Source organism: Syngnathus typhle, linkage group LG3 (assembly GCF_033458585.1).
Source record: "Syngnathus typhle isolate RoL2023-S1 ecotype Sweden linkage group LG3, RoL_Styp_1.0, whole genome shotgun sequence".
Lineage (NCBI taxonomy): Eukaryota > Metazoa > Chordata > Actinopteri > Syngnathiformes > Syngnathidae > Syngnathus > Syngnathus typhle.
The window spans coordinates 19,427,818-19,448,203 of NC_083740.1; the positions used below are offsets into that span (position 1 = coordinate 19,427,818).

A 20,386-nucleotide genomic window follows, 5' to 3' on the forward strand; every position below is an offset into this window, starting at 1 on the left:
TGACATATGGTCAGACTGGCCCAGGTGAGGTAGCTGTTTTGCCCTGTAGCCTACCTTAATGTTTGAGTAGACCTTGTCCAGAGTGTTAACTCCCCTTACTTCTCTGGTTCTTCTATATCAAACAAATTTGTTTTAGGTTCATTTACCTGACATGTTTCGGCGGAATCTTCCGCCTTCATCAGAGAAGATTCCGCCGAAACATGTCAGGTAAATGAACCTAAAACAAATTTGTTTGATATAGAAGAACCAGAGAAGTAATTGAAAAAGAAAAAACAAGATGAACCTAGTACAACTGTTAACTCCCCTAGTGGCACATTTAACATGCTGGTGGAAACTAGGGAGTGCTGCTTTCAAATCTACATGATTAAAGTCCCCTGCCATGATGTGGACTGCGTCAGGAGTCCTCAACACAAAACATGTTTGTTTTTTTAATTGCATTACAGAAAATAAAGAACTTTATCACAATATTCAAATTTTCTGAGACAGTCCTCTACATGTAATAATATAATATCCATCCATTCATTTTCTGTAGCGCTTTGTCCCCACGGGGGTCGCGGGCGTGCTGGAGCCTATCCCAGCCGTCATCTGGCAGTAGGTGGGAGACACCCTGAACAGGTTGCCAGCCAATCGCAGGGCACGCAGAGACGAACAACCATTTGCACTCGCACTCACACCTAGGGACAATTTGGAGTGCTCAATCGGCCTACCAAGCATGTTTTTGGGATGCTGGAGGAAACCGGAGTGCCCGGAGAAAACCCACGCGGGCACGCGGGTGTGGGTTCATTTCCACCTCTAGCCCTTTGCATGTTCTCTCCGTGCCCGCGCCCCATAACCCAAAAACATGCTTGCTCGGCAGACTGAGCACTCCAAATTGCCCCTAGGTGCGAGTGCGGATGGTCGTTGCAACCAATTCAGGGTGTCCTACGCCTACTGCCCGATGGCTGGTGATTTGCTCCAGCACATCCGTGATCCCCGTGGGGGCAAGAGGTATAGAAAATTGATGAATGGATAAAAATATGTTAAAAAAAAACAAGGAACTCTTCTCCATGTCAAAAAATTTCATCTTTCACAGAATTTCATTTTTAATACACAATTTAGTGTGACAGTTGTGTAGTGTGACAGCGTGACAGTAAAACTGAAATGGTAATTGGTCTTTTTTTATTCTTTTAATAACATCAAATTTGTGTGTTCACACACGGTGAAACTTATCAAAAACTGACTCCTGGCTGCCCTTCTAATTGTATTACTGTACTAAATGTATATAAGAAAGTGTTGTATACGGTTTTCCATTTCCACTTGTTGATGATGGTAGTAAAGGTGCTGAAGATTTTGCTGTAAAAACAATATCATGCTACTGCAGCATCAATCCTATACAATAATCCACCATTGTTGTAGTTAATGTTGGTTGTGTTCACCAGGGCTGTGGACTCGGTCGGATTTTTGCACCGAGTCCGAGTCCGGCCTCTTGACCACAAGTCCGGCTGTCCGCTGTTCTGTTAATTCATGTGACTGCTTAGTCTTTATTCAAGGCTAATTTAGATCAAAATCTAGAGGCAAAACATTGTTCTCTCGCTGCTCCCGGGTTCTTCCATCTTGGCTGCGCGCGGGGCATTGTGGGTCTTGTACGTGCACGCAGGCAGGCAGGCAGGCGCGGGCGCGCACGCAACAACTAAATTTGGCTTCTTAACAAGCAAGCAGGGCTGTAGACAGTATTCCTACGCGCATTCTCAGCAGCATGATGAAAATAAAACTGAACGTATTTTTTTTATTGTCGGACTCGGTGGACTCGGTCAAAATCAGCACCGAGTCCGAGTCAGAGTCCGGCAAAAATGACCGAGTCCGACCGAGTCCCCGAGTCTGAGTCCACAGCCCTGGTGTTCACACATGGCTACGGTGTTCAACGTCTCAAGAAGGATGCTTGCTGGATTGAATGGAGTCAGAGCTCTATGTGGGGGACAAACCACCTCTGTGTGACTGACGCTGAACAGCATTCACTGTTTCTTAAGACAATATCAGTGTTTAGTCAACAAACCATCACATCCATTGTCAGGTTTATTTCGCTGACTGAATAACTATTAAGAAGAGCAACAGCAAACAAACCACAAGTGAGACAGAATATTAAGTCTTTTCTCGCGAGGAGTGCAGTACAGATAGCTTAATACAATCTCTACACACACTGAATATCTGTAGGCACTCCCGCTCTTTTTATTTGGATTTGCCCTACCCACAGTGTGAGACATAAGACACTAAAGGGGAGGAGGAAAGCATAAGCATGTGGGCTTTGTCTCGTAAGCAAAAATCACTAGGTGTTTACATACTGATAAGAACATCTGGGAAGAGGAGTTTGAGTGGACTGGATACAGGAGAAAAAACCTTTGACCTCTAGTTAAAACATAGCAAGGGAAGTTTTACGACATTGTGTAGGATGCAACAAGCTAAGTTATTTATTACTGGTTATATACATTCCAACGTAATCCTACGATCAAGATAGTTGGGAAACCCTGACTTTAATGGTCACTTGGAGGTTCATCTGGGGTGCAGGACAGCAATGAGGCATGTTGTCTAACAAAGTGGTCTTTGTTAGAAAGGAACTGTCCTTCTGTGGTACATCATAAAAACAGCAAGGCCAAACAGCAAGCATATATTGCAGTAATATTGCGGTAAGGCATTGATTAGAGAACGCATGATAACATATATATACATTTTTCTAACATCCATATTGAAGGAGGTTGTCTGCCTCCCACAGTGCAGATGTACGTAGATACTGTTTGCCTCACCAAACACTCTTTAACTGTGTTTTGCAATCAGCAAAAGTAAATCTGCAACACACATCATCATCTGACAAGATGCCCAAACCACCTCGACTGCATTTTTACAAAGTGGAGGAGGAATCATTCTATTGAATCCATCGCAGATTATCTCCCTATGAGATTAGAAAACCCACAAAGAAAACTAGTTTAGGATGCTTGTATTCCCGCTGGCCCTGCCACTGCCATTTTGACGACCTCAGCAAATTCAGCCCCAATGATTGGCATGTCTCTTTCATGTCCTCAGCCTCTGCTCCCTCTAGGGAAGATATGTCCGTTGGAATGAGGAGAGGAACAGGAGTCTCACTGTACTACTTACATCAGCCAAATGTCCCTGGTTCAAGTCAGTGAGCTTTTCCATGCACTTTAAACATTGAGGACAGCTATGGCATTGGGGGATTTTTCACAACCGACGGTCTCGAGTTACGTCGTTTCATGTTTACAACACACGTCTCATATATTTAAAGCCTTTTTTCGACCTAAGCGGTTTTGCGTCGTGATCGTCATAAAGGCATCGTAAGATTCGTAACGCGTGCGCACGGCGGAAGACAATACCGCGAGAGAGGCTGCGGACCAAGGTAGACGCCGTCACGCACTGACATGGTATACCTGCGTCATTTTGGACTGTTGCGTTATCTCTCTCTCATCCTCTCTCTCTCTCTCTCTCTCTCTCTCTCTCACTCTCTCGCATGTGTTATCATTTTTGTGAACTTTTTGCCTTTCATTATGGCTCCCAAGCGCAAGGCAGACTCTTCTGATCGAAGTGCATCAAATAAAAGTTTTACTCAACTTAAATTCTATTACTGTTCCAACTTGCACTGAAATTTGGTTTAGGTTGCTGCGTAGGAACGGATCAACGTCGTAAACCGAGGACCTGCACATATATACATGTATGTTATTTGCAGTCAGGATTAAAATATACACAAAAAATGGATCACCCAAGAATTTAATGCATTTTGATCAGGGTAAGTGAAGTGAATGTACCTTCTCAAATAGAGTGTTTGAAAAACTAGGCTAAGAGCATTGTGTCGGTCTGAAATGTATTCCTCTTCTGATCTGCTGAATGGCCACTGCGAAACGCCAAACTATAGGGGAAAAGGAACACTCAGTCCAAAGCCAGTGTAGTAATGAGCTGACCGGGGAATGCGGGTTTTCTTTCACATCTAGTCGCAAAAACTCAGACCCAGCCCAATTAATCCTGCTAGTTAAAAAGGTCAGGGCCTTTTGCCAAAGGGCTTGGGAAAAGATATAGAAGGATCTTTTCTAGTGACCGCATTACTTAAGTTGCAGTACAGTTACAGTAATTTGCTGCTGTTACAGTGTCCCCTGCATTTTCCTGTTGTTGCCAAGTTATAACTCACTTTTTATATAAGTTAACAGTATCGAAAAGATATTAAGAAAATAGTCTTTGAAATCAGACCAGTAAACCCCCACAGCAAAAAAAATTTTTTTACATCCACCAAAACAATTAGAATTGTCAAAATTATTACCGTATTTTCCGTACTATAAGGCGCACCTAAAAACTTCCAATTTTCTCAAAAGCCGACAGTGCGCCTTATAATCAGAAGCGCCTGATATATGGACCAATATTGAGCAACTACATGTGTCCAAAGTCCGGCCCGCGGGCCAAATGTATGTACTATATATCTTATATATGGACAAAGTTTTAAAATGGGCCATTCATTGAAGGTGTACCTTACAATCGGGTGTGCCTTATATATGGACAAAGTTTTAAAATGGTCCATTCATTGAAGGTGCGCCTTATAATCCGGTGCGCCTTATAGTGCGGAAAATACCGTAGTTTAACTCTAAAACATTACACTCAAACACTTTAATATACAGTGTTTCCTCAATTGCTATAAGGGTTACATTCTCAAAATAGGCCCCAATAGGTGAAGGTCGAAAGTGGAGGCTGACTTTTGTTATTATTATTCATTTCAAATTGTATATCTATTTTTGGGGGCGATCATTTACACATCTCTCACGTGATGTGCCGCGGCACACTGGTGTGCCGTGAGATATGTTCAGCTGTGTCGTGGGAAATTGTTCAACATTAATTACGGAGCGCATTATAAACAGGATTGCCAAACCACTGGTCAGTTAGCGCAAGGCCTGGCCAATCACTTGCTAAATATGCATGCGTGGCAAATCGGAGAATCTTGAGATTTCATGTTGTGGCATCGGCACATACTCAGTTTATGTGCGTGTTGCTGTGTGCTTTTACTAACAGTGATACTATGACGCCTGTGGTGCGTTTTTGGTCCGATGGAAATCAGAGCATGTAGTTCAACGGGAGAACCTGGATTGTTCATTTTTCACCAACATAAAATACACAGTCAAGTCAAGACACCTCGACTGTGATAGCCACTCAGCCGCTGTCAGATCAGCAGAGCGTCTTTAAAAGTGACTTTGTTCTTATTGTTGCAAAATTTATAGAGCTAGTCTAAAACAGTAAACAGTTACATTGATTCTTTTGGATTTTGACAACAATCACATTCAATAGTTTATTCCTTAAATTGTCTAAAACCTTTTTTCAAAAACTCACTTTCATTTACAAAAGGAATACAATTGAAAGAATATCCATCCATCCATCCATCCATCCATCCAACTTCTTCCGCTTATCCGGGGTCGGGTCGCGGGGGCAGCAGCTTCAGGAGGGACTCCCAGACTTCCCTCTCCCCAGCCACTTTATCTAGCTCATCCCATAGTCTCTCCAGCGCGTCCTGGGTCGTCCCCGGGGTCTCCTACCGGTGGGACTTGGCCGTAACACCTCCCCAGGGAGGCGTCCAGGAGGCATCCTGATGAGATGCCCGAGCCACCTCATCTGGCTCCTCTCAACGTGGAGGAGCAGCAACTCTACTCCGAGTCTCTCCTGGATGACCGAACTTCTCACCCTATCTCTAAGGGAGAGCCCGGACATCCTGCGGAGAAAACTCATTTCGGCCGCTTGTATCCGGGATCTCGTTCTTTCGGTCACGACCCATAGCTCGTGACCATAAGTGAGGGTAGGAGCGTAAATCGACCGGTAAATTGAGGGCTTTGCCTTTTGGCTCAGCTCTCTCTTTACCACGACGGACCGGTACAAAGTCCGCATTACTGCCGACGCTGCACCGATCCGCCTGTCGATCTCTGAACAAGACCTCAAGATACTTAAACTCCTCCACTTGGGGCAGGATCTCATCCCCGATCCGGAGAGGGCATTCCACCCTTTTCCGATCGAGGACCATGGACTCGGATTTGGAGGTGCTGACCCTCATCCCGACCGCTTCACACTCGGCTGCGAACCGCTCAAGTGAGAGCTGGAGATCACGGCCTGAAGAAGCCAACAGCACCACGTCGTCTGCAAAAAGCAGAGACGCGATGCTGAGGTCCCCAAACCGGACACCCTCAACGCCTCGGCTGCGCCTAGAAATTCTGTCCATAAAAACTATGAACAGAATCGGTGACAAAGGGCAGCCTTGGCGGAGTCCAACCCTCACTGAGAACGAATCCGACTTACTGCCGGAAATGCGGACCAAACTCTGGCATCGGTGATACAGGCCCTTATCAGTTGGCTCGGTACCCTGTACTCCCGAAGCACCCCCCACAGAACCTCCTGAGGGACACGGTCAAACGCCTTCTCCAAGTCCACAAAACACATGTGGACTGGTTGGGCGAACTCCCATGCACCCTCGAGGATCCTGCTGAGGGTGAAGAGCTGGTCCACTGTTCCACGGCCAGGACGAAAGCCACACTGTTCCTCCTGAATCCGAGGTTCGACCTCCCGACGGACCCTCCTCTCCAGCACCCCTGAATAGACCTTACCAGGGAGGCTGAGGAGTGTAATTCCCCTATAATTGGAAAACACCCTCCGGTCCCCCTTCTTAAAGAGGGGAACCACCACCCCAGTCTGCCTTTTGGATTTTGACCACAATCACATTCAATAGTTTATTCCTTAAATTGTCTAAAACCTTTTTTCAAAAACTCACTTTCATTTACAAAAGGAATACAATTTAAAGAATATTTAGTATTTATTTTTATTCTCCATACATATATAGGAATAGAACTTTACGTCTTTTGTTGTAATATAACTGACTTTAATATAGAAGCTGGTGTAACACTGAACAGATTTTTGTTGAATGAAAAGGTGTGCCGTGAATGAAAAAAGGTTGGGAAACACTGATTTACACCATTACGGGCCCCCTCCAACACCCAAACCACTCCCTCCTATCTAAATACTCGTTACATTTAATAAATTAAACTTTTAAATTACAAAATGAAGAACAAATAGTGACATGCAGGCTGTGAGAGGAGCCTGCGCGCTACTCTAGGTGCGACAGAATTTCAAGATGGCGGCGCGTGCATACGCAGCGACCTCTCTCTGTCCCGCCCGAACGGTGTTTTCAGGCTGTTAGGATCCTGAACTCTCTCCTCCTTTCTGCGTAGCGTCCTGTACTTTGCGCTATGCTTACTGCATGCTGTATGCACACTGGCTCAGTTTTGCTCCTCTTGTTTATTGGGTTATTTGTTTATTATTTATTCATCACTCATATTATTTATTTATTATTTATTATTTATTATTTATTGTTTGTGCCTTGTTTTTATTTTGTGTCGTCTATTTGTATGTCTATCGTGTACTATGTCTCGTCACCGTGGGATAGAGGAAACGGAATTTCGTTTTCTTTGTGTGTCTTGACATATGAAGGGATTGACAATAAAGGTGACTTTGACTTTGACAGAGGTTGGCTAATAACGATGTTAAAGTTATTTTGTATCCTAAAATTCTTTACCCTAACTAGAATCCCATCGTGCATTTGAGCCCAAGGAACAATCTTGGTGGATTAAAGAAATTTTAAACCATTGTTGTTATTGACAGCTGCTCCTCTTGCTGCTTCTTTTTGTTCTTTCTCATCGTGGTTGCCATCACCTGTGTCTTCTCCTTTCTATGACGATGAAGAAAAAGAAGCACTGTTGCCGTAGTCATGACAACTTTGGGTTTGAACAATACCTTTAGACTACTACAATTGCACTCTTGGCTAAGGATGAGTTAATTAAGATAAGATATTTTAAGACACTTTAACAAAAGCAGTCATTTGCCAACGTGTCATTGTACTTGTCCTGCAGTCGGTGACTAAGCACTCTCCTTCACTTCCCCTGAATGCAACTGTTTACTGTCTGGTGCATATGGCTTGACTGAAAGACTCAACGTCACATTTGAATAACTTTCTGAGTTTCCAAACAGAACGTTGAGGAAACGTTAATGTCCAAGTGGTTAATCAGTGCACCAAAACCAGAGTGCCAGGGCGCGCCGTAATGGCTTCTTCAAACGGGGACACACTGCGTCAGAACACATTGCAGGCATGAATGGGTGTGGGAATGGGTTATTGTGAGACTTTGTAAGCACTTTGAACACCATGGTGTAGATAGAAACACAATATATATGCACATTTGCCATTTACCATTCCTATGCTTCAAAATTAACTAACTAAATAAAACATAAAACATAAAACATAAATAAATAAATAAATAAATAAATAAATAAATAAATAAATAAATAAATAAATAAATAAATAAATAAATAAATAAATAAATAAATAAATAAATAAATAAATAAATAAATAAATAAATAAATAAATAAATGTTACGCTGGCACCCTCCAAATAAATTAATTTGTACATTTTTAATCATGGTCTGATATTGTCCTCCATTGTAAATCAAGATTCGGTGCATTTCAAGTTTAGGCCACTGTTACAGCAGTGGCGTAGAAGGAAAAGTAACAATGGGAGAAAAAAAATTTCGGTTTCAAATATTTTGTACCCCGACTTTTGTTTAATACATAATAAAACTCACACACCACTGTTCCACTGTTTTGATCATCCGTTTGAAACATTTGCAGGCTTGTGAAATGCACAATTGGAAGCTCAAATACTGTGTACTAAATGCTTTAAGTCTGTCTGACGTTTCGAGAATTGGCCAGTGAAGATTGTTGAAAGATGGTACATTTAAAAAAAAAGGAAAGTCCTGTTCTTCATCCTCTCAGTCCAGTGATTTTTCATCCTTGTGTCACTGACTTTGCTGACTTGAAGCAGACTGCAAAGTCGATCATTCACTTTCATCTCAATTTTTTTTTTTTATTCTTACCTTTTGTCTGACCATGCTACCGTCCTCTCTCTATTGTCTCTCAGGTGCATAGTGACTACTATGAGGTGCTTTTCATTTCAAAACAGCAAAACACATAAATTATCCAAACGGGTCTGTTATAAAGCAGTTGAGGACCATTTCTTAACAAGATAGAATTATAAATGAAAATGTAGGGTCATGCTGACAAGTTCAATGGTCAATTAAAAATGCCACACACACACACACACACAGACACACACACGCAGACACACGCACACGCACATGCCTTGAATGAAGCTAAGAAAATAAGCTCCAAAAAGAGGCATTTGCCAATCAAAAATAATGCCCTGTTATTAAAGGAAAAGGTCAATTATAGTTGCATGTCCAAGGCCGTGCGTGCTATCACAATATGACCTTTTAGCTTCATGTGTCTGGGAACCCACAAGAGACTTATTCAACTGTCAGTTCCTTACAAGGTCTGAGTCTACGGAATCCGTTGTCTTTAATGTTATTTATGTACGTATATCTTGTTTTGCAATGCAGTGGCAAACAAAGGGTCGTGAACGGAGTCATATCATTTTCTATGACCACATATTGTCTCATGTATTACTTAATGTGCTAATTGTATGTCAAATTAAACAAAGTCGAGTCACAGAAGATGAACTGAGATTGTACAATGATATTAAACAAACATGACAGTCATACAAAATGATAAAACATACAAGATGACAGTTTTTGCCATACAAGATGACTGCTTTTGTGACCTCAGCAAGCTTGACATTGCTCAAGGGCACACCGGCAGTAGTCATGAATCTGACTGGCGTCTCCTGAACTAGCTTGCACTGTACGTAAGCATTTGTTAGCAGCAGGGGTTGAATCATGACCATCCAATTCCAAAACTCATGTTACATTTAATATTAAAATTTATTGCAATAAAGGAAATTTGGGGTTTCTATCCATAAGAAACATCAATTAAAATGCATAGTTTCACTTTTCGAACTTTACCGCCTCTGTAGGTCAATTACTACATATCCATTGTACTGAGATTAACAGTGGATTGCTTCTCAAAGAAGAATTTAGAGAGTATTCAGATTTCCTATTGTCTCTGACACCTTAGTGGAGCAGTCTTGTGTGTCCACTTAGAATATTCTCATTTTTATGTTGCACCGGTTTTGTTTTACACACCATCATTTTCAGACTGATGTGATTGAAAATCAATTGAAATTCAGATTGTCTCCCGGGTTTTCCTTGATGGACATTTTGTTGACAGTCTAGTTGACAGACAAGGACACAACACATGAGTAACCCTCAAACAGACTCTGTCTCTTCATACTGCACTCATGCACTTTATCTTCCACTCTCTCTCTCTTCCTCATCCATTCCCTCTCCTCTCTCTTTCTCGCACACGCGCACGCACAAACACACACACATCTTTCTTTATATCACTTTATTTTTGCTCTTATTGTTTCATGCGCAATACATGACAATACATATAGCACTCACACTCCTTTGTTTCTCGATATGCCTCTAGGCACTGTCTTATGCCTCCCCTGGGAATGGTGCAACTCCCTGCCAATTCTTCCCAATCCATCAGTGAGTGTTCTGCTTCCCTGAAGCACCACAACCAGGGACCCCATTCCTATCTTGTCAGACTGACCTAGTCTCCTCACCCCTTCTTCCCCGCATTGGTATGCTGTGTATGGGCCCACGACACTAAGAGGTTCACATGGTTAGTTTTTCTCAACCTCTTACACACTAATACTGGTATTGAGACATAATGACCACAACATGTTACTCATTTACCAATCCCCTGAACCATTTCTGATGAACTACAACCACAAGTCATGCTTTACACTAGATGTAGTTTTGAAAAACACTTCACACAATTCTCTGCATTAGGCACAATTTTTATGATTAATATCTCTTGTTTTAACAAGGAACACACGGCCATTCAAAAGTAAAATACATTCAAAGTTAATTGCCCTACTATGCACACTGACTCATCACACTGTCACACAGTGTTACAATTAGCAACATCAGCTTTCAGAAAAAAAAAGAGCAACAGGTGAGACCTTCTGTTTTGGAGCAATGGATGGAAACAGAAGCAGAGCCAGAGGAGTGACAGTAGGATGAAGAGAACTGGGAAAGAAAGGCCAAGGACCATAATCTCTGATGAGCTTCGAGCCATTTTGGTTGACCATGTGGTCCAGGGTCTAACAATAAAGGAGGGTGCTTTTCATGGTTGGATTCACTATGCTAGGCAATATTTCCCCTGCTACTTGGCCAGGGAAAACATTGGTTTTGATGAGGATGCGGGTGCTGTAGCCAGACTGAAACCGAGGATGCAGCATAGATTTGGTGGGGGTCATTTTTTGCTATGGTAAATATAGACACTATATTCTTCTGTTCTTTTGTCTGTGCCCCATTGTGTGTGCAACTCTGTGTTTGTTGGGATGTACACTGTGCACACTGTTTTTTTTGGAAAACTAAAATACCGTTTTTTTCCGTGTATAGTGCGCCCCCATGTATAATACGCACCCTAAAAATGGCATGCTGATGCTGGAAAAAAGCCTGTGCCCATGTATAATACGCACCCAATTTTTATGGATTTTTTTTTATGAATTTTCTTTTTTTTTTTTTTTTTAAGTCCCAATGATCGTCACACACGCAGGGAGGCATCGGGTCCCATTTTTATAGTCTTTGGTATGGTCTTAACTAGGCTGGATGTAATTTTTTTTGTTGGCGTTGATTTCTCCGACTGCCCATAAACGCACCACCGCGCTCCGTGCGCGCACGGGAAAGAGGCGTGCGGACGTGAAAAAGGCGGCTCTGTATGGGAGAGACGTTGAAGAGGAATAAAAACACCCTTGGAAACCAAAACTTGGTGATTTCATGTTTCATTTCGAGGGACATTTGTCACGTCTCGTCCCCAGTTTTGCTATGTGTCTAGGTTGCCATAGTTTCTGTTAGCGTCGCCCCTCTCTTCCTGTGTCACCTCAATCGATGTAACGTGTTTTGTATTTAAGTCCTGTCTGCCCCTCGCTCACCGTCGGATCATTGCATGTGTTACTGTCATGATGTCTGTTTGCTTTCTGTTCCTGTCTTTGGTAATGTCACCCTGTCTTTTTGTTCCACGACTTTGTCGGTCAGTCCTGTTGTTGGTTTTGTTTTCTAAAAAAAAAAAAAGAAATTTAAAAAAAATAATAAAAAATTTTTTGTACCCATGTATAATGCGCACCCCAGATTTTAGGACAATAAATTCGTTAAATTTTGCGCACTATACACGGGAAAAAACGGTATATAAGTTACCATATTTTTGTGTTCGGAAAAACTAAAACTACAGTTTTTTCCCATGAATAATGCGCAAAATTTGACAAACTTATTGTCCTAAAATCTGGGGTGCGCATTATACATGGGTACAAAAAAAATTGTTTTTTTTTCTTAATCCGGATATGATACGGAGGCCGCCATTACAGATGCGCTTTCTTCCCTGCTGTTCACTTTAAACACGCTCCATACGAACACAATACTCTCGTATCAGACGCTTGCTCGATCACCTGCTCGTTTGCTGTCACAATGTACCCTACACTAGGGGTGTAACGATTCATCGATACACATCGATTAATCGATATAATGCTCCATGATTTATTGGCATCGATGCTAAACGTAAACATCGATTTATATCGCCGTGTTTGACCTCGGACATTAGACGCGAATTTATTTTGAAATCCAGTTCATTGTTGCTTGCTTCCTCTTTCCGAGAGCAGTGCGCGCGGCGTTGTTGTGTTGTGAGCAGAGCAGGCACGTGAAAGGGGAGTCGACAACTAGTACGCGGCTCCTGGGCTGGTGCTATGGCTAGTGTCCAAAAAGACGAAGAAATTCGCTCCCCTTTAGGCTTCAAGTCATTCGTTTGGAAGCACTTTGGATTTCAAAGAAAAGATGGCTCAACGGACAAGACACGTGCAGTTTGTAAATCATGCCATGCGGTGATCAAATATTCAGGGACCACAAATCTCGCTGCACATTTAAAGAAAAAACACGACATCAAAGTTCAGTGTTAAAATAAGCACTTATTTGTATACTACAATACTCTTGTAATTTCCTAAATAAAGAGTTTGCAGTACCTTGTTGATTTTGCGTATGAATTGTTATAAATCAGGATATTGTTCTATATTTTTTATTTTAAAAAATACATATATCGATCGTAGAGCACTATATCGCAATATATCGTGAATGAATCGCAGCAGGCTTTAAGATATCGGCAAATATCGTATCGTAGTTCTTTGTATCGATATGATATCGTATCGTGACAAAACCCGCGATTTACACCCCTACCCTACACAAATCCGAAACATTTCTTCGCTATCGAGATTGCTAGCGCATGCGCAGTGATACTGACCGGCAGAATAACATCCGGTTGTTCCCAAAGATGATCTTTTTTCTGAAATAATTTTACGTTTACGGACTTAAGTAGGAGTCCAAATTTGGGTGCGTATTATACATGGGTACTAGGGGTGTAACGATACATCGATACACATCGATTAATCGATATAATGCTCTACGATTTATTGGTATCGATGCTAAAGGTAAACATCGATTTATATCGCCGTGTTTGACCTCGGACATTAGACGCGACTTTATTTTGAAATCCAGTTCATTGTTGCTTGCTTCCTCTTTCCGGCGTTGTTGTGTTGTGAGCAGAGCACGCGCGTGAAAGGGGAGGGGACAACTAGTCCGCGGCTCCTGGGCTGGTGCTATGGCTAGTGTCCAAAAAGACGAGGAAATTTGCTCCCCTTTAGGCTTCAAGTCATTCGTTTGGAAGCACTTTGGATTCCAAAGAAAAGATGGCTCAACGGCCAAGACACGTGCAGTTTGTAAATCCTGCCATGCGGTGATCAAATATTCAGGGAGCACAAATCTCGCCGCACATTTAAAGAAAAAACACGACATCAAAGTTCAGTGTTAAAGTAAGCAATTTGTATACTACAATACTCTTGTAATTTCCTAAATAAAGAGTTTGCAGTGCCTTGTTGATTTCGCGTATGAATTGTTATAAATCAGGATATTGTTATATATTTTTTACTAAAAAAAAAAAAAAAAAATCGATCGTAGAGCACTATATCGCGATATATCGTGAATGAATCGCAGCAGGCTTTAAGATATCGGCAAATATCGTATCGTAGTTCTTTATATCGATATTATATCGTATCGTGACAAAACCCGCGATTTACACCCCTAATGGGTACAGGCTTTTTTCCAGCATCAACATGCCATTTCTAGGGTGCGTATTATACATGGGGGCGCATTATACATGGAAAAAAACGGTATTTTCTAAAATAGAGCAGCTCTGTAATGCACTGGTTAGCATGTCCGCCTCACATTTAGAAGGGTGTGGGTTTAATTCCACCTTTCTGTGTGAAGTTTGCATGTTCTCCCCATGCCCGCGTGGGTTTTCTCCGGGTACTCCGGTTTTCTCCCACATCCCAAAAACATGTATGGTGGGCCGATTGAGCACTCCTAATTAGGTAGGTGTGTGTACGAGTGCAGATGGTTGTTCGTCTCTGTGTGGTCTGCGATTGTCTGGCAACCGATTCAGGGTCTCCCCCGCCTACTGCTGATGACTGCTGGGATAGGCTCCAGCATGCCTGCGGCCCCCGTGGGGACAAGCGAAATAGAAAATAGTTGGATGGATGGACATCTATGCATATACGTATATGTATGTACTGTACTGTCTACAGTAAGTGTAACACTGAATTAAAAAATGGCCTACGGATGGACATCTATAAATATATATGTACTATGTACTGTACTGTCTGTAGTAAGTGTAACACTGAATAAAAAATTGGCCTAAGTCATGATGAATAGAGAAGTATTTTCCATTCATCCATTTTACATGGAGCACTGTTCAACTGGTTCTTATAAATGCCTGTTCATACAATGGTTTGTGTGTGTCATTTAAAAGCAAAGTGCCATTCTGAGAAGAAATAGCATTGTTTTGAATGGAAAGTTTCATTTTGCAGGATAATTGGGGGGTTACCAATTTTTTTGACAAATGGGGATATGCTAAGCTATTAAGTATGTAGTGTGTTGTGATATCTTGCATGTGTTAATTATAATGGATGGATGGATTATTGGATGACATAAATCAGTGAAAACAATAAAGCAAGCAAATATTAAGGTCGTTCTGTATGTTGTGCCAAGCACTATTTATTTGACCATGATCGACAGAGAGAGAGAGAGAGAGAGAGAGAGAGAGAGAGAGAGAGAGAGAGAGAGAGAGAGAGAGAGAGAGAGAGAGAGAGAGAGAGAGAGAGAGAATGTAGGCGAGGGAAAGGAGAAAGGAGGAGAGAGCTCAGTACCAAGGACAGTTGCTCCCTTCCCTCCCTTTTTGCTCTCTTCCGGACGCGCACTAGGCAGCTGGCTGCGTTACAGCTCCTCCCTCCAATGTGTGTCTTTCCTCACAAAAATATCCTTGGACGTGAACAGTTTCGCTGAAGAGCACTTTCCCCTCTGAAATAACCACACGGACAACCCCAGGCGCCCGTTGTCCTTTACCGACCAGAGAGAAAGGAGTTGAGGTATTGGATAAGGACTCCAGCGCTCCATCATCCCCAAAATTTCTCTCAGCGATGGAGACTTGGACTGGCTCCTGCCCGGGTTTGCACTTTGCTTTGAGTGTCTGCCTCATGATAGCTGCTCACACCTTTCAAAATACAAAGGCAGACATAAGTTGTGCATCTCGCCGGTCCCTAGTTCAACTTCACGCCGGTGAAATACTCGCACAACCAACAGATGGACTGAGCGCTTTTAAAAACATCCAAGTGGAGTTTAGGGAACTAGGGAATAGTCGACAAAATACCGGTAAAGACAACGACCAACAACATGCACCTGTCTTGGAGAACGGCACACGAATGTCCCTTGCACAAAGTCTCCGCGGCGGATCAAACGGAAAACGTGATTTTGGTGATGGCGCCGCGCTTCCGAGAGCGAAGAGAAACAGCCCCGAGTTTGCCGAGTTGCGCAAGAGTGGACTGACAGGCCAAACTGCCCTGAATTCCGGTGCATCGGATGAACGGGACTCTTTGCTGGACCGGCTCAGACCTTCTGGACTGAGCAGATCGGAGTTAAGAAAGAACAGGGACGACGGCAGAGGAAATAAACAGCAGGATGAGCCCAAGCTCACCAGCAGCACTTTCGCTCTGACTGGGGACTCAGCACATAACCACGCTGTCGTCTACTGGTCAGGACAAAACAGCAGTGTAAGTCTGATTTGAATTAATTACGATTTCTGCCGCACAGACGCTTGCTATGTGGGTGGCAAGTGGGGGAGTACCACGCATTAAACACAGACTCCTTGGGGTCGGTTGCGCGCAGAGTTGCCAGTTAGAAAGAGGTCGAAGTGCCGACTGCGCACGACAATATATCAGTCCGCCGCTATAAATTAAATTCAAGCAGGACCCTAGACCCCCGCCTAGCAGTTACGCACGAAAACCCCTCTCTGCTGTGGCATGCTATCTATTTGCGTGACATTTTCCGAATACATCCATTTAAGTCCAGGTCAGTGCGCGCTTCGTGGGTCACGCACTGTAAGTTGAAGATTTAGTTCCTCGTGATTTATAGTTGGAGAGGGAGAAATGGGTATGATCTATTTGCGATATGGTAATGCGTGATTCATTCCCCCCCGCCGAAATGAGTTTTTTCATCCAAATTAATTGATTTGGAGGAGGAAGTGATAAATTTTTGCTCAATCTTCTACGAATCCTTTCCTTTTTAAAGAAATATTTTTTTCATTCAGTGAGAACGATTTTGCTCCCTTGATTAGTAGTGCCGTAATTGCTCAAATGAGCAGTGGGGAATATAAAAATAAATGTTATGTTTGACTTTTTATAACAATTTTATTTTGAGGATGGGTTTTAGCCTTATCTCTTTTACCCAGATGGGGGTTCAATAATTAATTTACATAGACCAAAATGTGTTTTTAGAATAAAATAGATTTTTATTTTCGGTACATAAAAACTATATCCAATTATAAAGCTTTCCTTGTGATTGATTGCGAAAGGTAAATGTAAAAATTTGAACATCAAAAACTGGCAGTGCAATGAGAAGACACGTAAAACACTCGCAAATACTTCCAACCCCACACGAAATAGATAAGAGGACAATCCCCAATACGAGACAGGCTCTCATAGGATGGGAATTATGCCACAAAATGAATCAAGCTACACTGCAAGGGGCCTTTGTCCTTTCAGTGGTTTCACATTTTGAATGCGTAGTTGTCGTTTCTGCTCTTGCTTTATTCCATTTGAAAAAAATGTCACATTCGGGCTTGTCTAAGCTGATTATGACATGGTTCCTGAACTTGTTTTCTTACCCGCAGTCAAGACTGAGGCGATGTGAGCAGAACATGTTTGTGTGCGCATATATACATACATACGTATTTGAGTGAGTGTGTGCTGCTGAAGAGCTGCACTGTGTGCCACTGCCCCTGAGCTTAAGTTCTTTAATTATTATCTTGACCACCTAGGCTTCATTTCAAAGTATTTCTTTCCCTTTCAAGAAAAATGGGAAATGACGGCTGACTGCAGGATTATCATCAAGAGAGATATGCTACTTCATCTTCATCGCCGCAAGCTTGTTATGTTGATGAATGAGTTTGAAAGACAAGGAGGTTAAGCAGAAAGTCGGCTGACTTGTCTCCAGCTGTAGTTAAGCTAAAGTAAGCGGCTGGCTAATGAGGACTGCACGCCTCTTGGATCAGTAACCTAAACCCTGAGTGCTTATTCACTGCCGATTTATTTCCTTTTTTGGGGGCTCGTAATTGCGCACCTGAGACCTTTGTCACCAATAGTATTAGTTATTGAATTAGACATTTAAAGCCATTGGGGCTACACTTTTGTTTCAGTGATAATTGAGCCTCCAGTGTGGTCTTGATGAGGGGCATGTTCTAGACATCATGCACTTTTAACAGTGGGTATCTGGCTTTCTTAGTTTTTTCTTTTTAGCAAATAACTTGATACAACAAAGGTGACAATTACACACCAGGGTTTTAGAGAGTTCCAATGCAGCGTACGAGTAGCCGTTACGCAGCGGCACGGCGACTAACGGTCACCAGCAAATGTATTTTGTTGTCTCGATGACTTATGTAAAGGAGGATTTGGCGCACAATGTTGGGGAGGATAATACGCTAGATCTGGGGGTATATAGTGTACAAGATGGTGTATCGGTCAGAATACAGGAGGCAGCAAAGGACGTTTGGACACAGGGAATGGCCAAAGGTAGATGGAGGGATGGACAGGTTTATTGAGTAGCAGGATCGAAGGTCATAATAGAATTGCAGATTGATAGAATTGCGGAATGATTGCGGATTCTTTTGGTCATGAACTCGGCTTTTTTACTTGCTTCAACTATAACTAGAAAACTTCTACCCCACCATACCGCGAACTGCTCTCTTCCGGAGTGCCCTGCTCATGCGCAGAGAACGCCGCGTCACCCCATGGAATCACGTGACATGCGGAGCGGGAACACAAGGCAGAGCCGCTGCCAACACAGACATGCACATAGAACAACACAACATGCAAACGATGTTACAGCCTTCTGTACAGCCGCCCCCAAATGTGCAGGGCACATTTGTTTCAAACAAAGGCTCATCAGTCTTTATGGGAGTCTTGAGTCACTTCCGCTGGGAGGGCTGGTAGCACCACCAGTCGAGCTACTGGCCGGGTGTACTGCCGCCCTTTAATGTCGACATCAGCTGACCTTATGTGGCCATCGTCACTGCGATGAATCTTCGTCACATGACCAATAGGCCACATGGCACGGGGTAACTGTGGCTCGGTGATCATGACCACTGACTTCTCCAGGAGGTCGGGGGGGGAGGCTTGCCATTTCTGTCTTGTTTGCAATCCCGGTAGGTAATCCCTGATGAATCTTGACCAAAACTGGTCGGCAAGGACTTGGGAGTGCCGCCAGCGCCTTCGGCTCAGGATTTCGCTCTTCGGGTAGACGATCTGGGGGAGTGATCCATCAGGCCGCCCCAGTAGGAGGCTATTGGGGGTCACGGGGTCGACGTCAGACAGGTCAGCAGACACATAGCCCAAAGGTTTTGAGTTGAGAATGGCCTCCACTTCCAACAGGACGGTGGAGAGGACGTCCTCATGGATAGGCTCAGTACCTAGACAGGTGCGGAGTGCAGACTTGACTGCTCGTACTTCTCTCTCCCATACTCCACCAAAGTGAGGGGCTGCTGGGGGGTTGAAGTTGAATTTGATTTTACGTGGAGCGAGTTGACTTTGTAGGGTTGGACACATACTTGTGAAGGCTTCCCGAAGCTCCTTCTCTCCCCCCTTGAAATTGGTCCCGTGGTCTGACCACAGTTCCGAGGGAGTTCCTCTTCTGGCAATGAATCGCCTCAAAGCCATCAGGAAAGCATCAGTGTCCATATTTCGTATGAGGTCCAGATGTACCGCTCTGGTGGTCAAGCACTTGAAGATGAGACCCCAGCGTTTCTCATGGCGTCGTCCAACCTTTACTAACATGGGACCGAAACAGTCCATGCCAGTGGCGTGGAAGGCAGGTTTATGCAACTGGAGGCGTGCGGTTGGGAGGTCAGCCATTTTAGGTATGGAAGGCTTGGCCCGCCAGCGCTGACAATCTACACAGGAACGTTGATAGCGACGAACTGCTTCACGGCCGTGAATGATCCAATAGGTCCTCCGCAACTCTGCAAAGACTCGCTCTGGCCCTGGGTGTTTAAGGTCCTGGTCATATTTCTTTATGAGCAGGCGGGTCACAGGGTGTGAGGCGTCGAGGACGATAGGGTGTGGGGTGACCTCGTTCTGGCCCTCTAGACGGCGTAACCGGCCTCCTACTCTGATTAGGTCGATGGAGGTGTCGATGACTGGCGCTAGAGTAAGAAGTCGACTCGAAGTTTTAACAGGCCTCCCTGCAGACAGCTGAGCACAATCGTCTGGGAAGGATTGCTTCTGGGCTCGTTGAAGGATGAGTACTTCAGCTTGTCGGTATTCTTCAGCGGTAGGTGAGTAGATCGGAGGGGCCTGGCCATGAAGCTCCCTTGCAGTAGCGTCCATGAGTTCCTGCCAGGTGTTGCGCGTCTTGTCTTGTAGAATGGCAATGTCAGGTGAGGTGACGGTGGACCCACAGAACGTACCTTTCCTTAGTTCAGCGGCATCATCAGGTGGAATACCGTGTGGCATTTCTGGCCAGGTGGTTGGACCCTGTAGAAGGAAGGCGGGTCCTTGTGACCATCGATTGGGCTCCAACAGGGATATCAATGTCTTCCCTCTTGTCAGGTCGTCGGCAGGGTTGTTGTCTGAGTCCTGGTTGTCTTCGGTTCGGAGGAAGGCTACAGCCCCGTAGGCCTTTTCTGAGGCGTCAGCAAAGATGTGCACTTGCCGAGTGGTCCCTTCGCGGTGGCTATCCGCAGGCGCATACGGACGTGGCATGGTAATGTCCGGCAGATG

The 20,386-nt window shown here is 43.7% G+C and overlaps 1 protein-coding gene across 1 annotated transcript in view; it reads left to right on the forward strand.

Moving 5' to 3' along the window:
• The first annotated feature begins 15,303 nt into the window (after positions 1–15,303).
• The window catches only part of sorcs3a (sortilin related VPS10 domain containing receptor 3a), a 448,560-nt gene continuing 443,477 nt past the window's right edge, over positions 15,304–20,386 (forward strand). Inside the window, exon 1 of the mRNA XM_061274950.1 lies at positions 15,304–16,165. Within this exon, the coding sequence (XP_061130934.1) occupies positions 15,536–16,165 (630 nt within the window). The 5' untranslated portion in view covers positions 15,304–15,535. The remainder of the gene's footprint in view (positions 16,166–20,386) is intronic.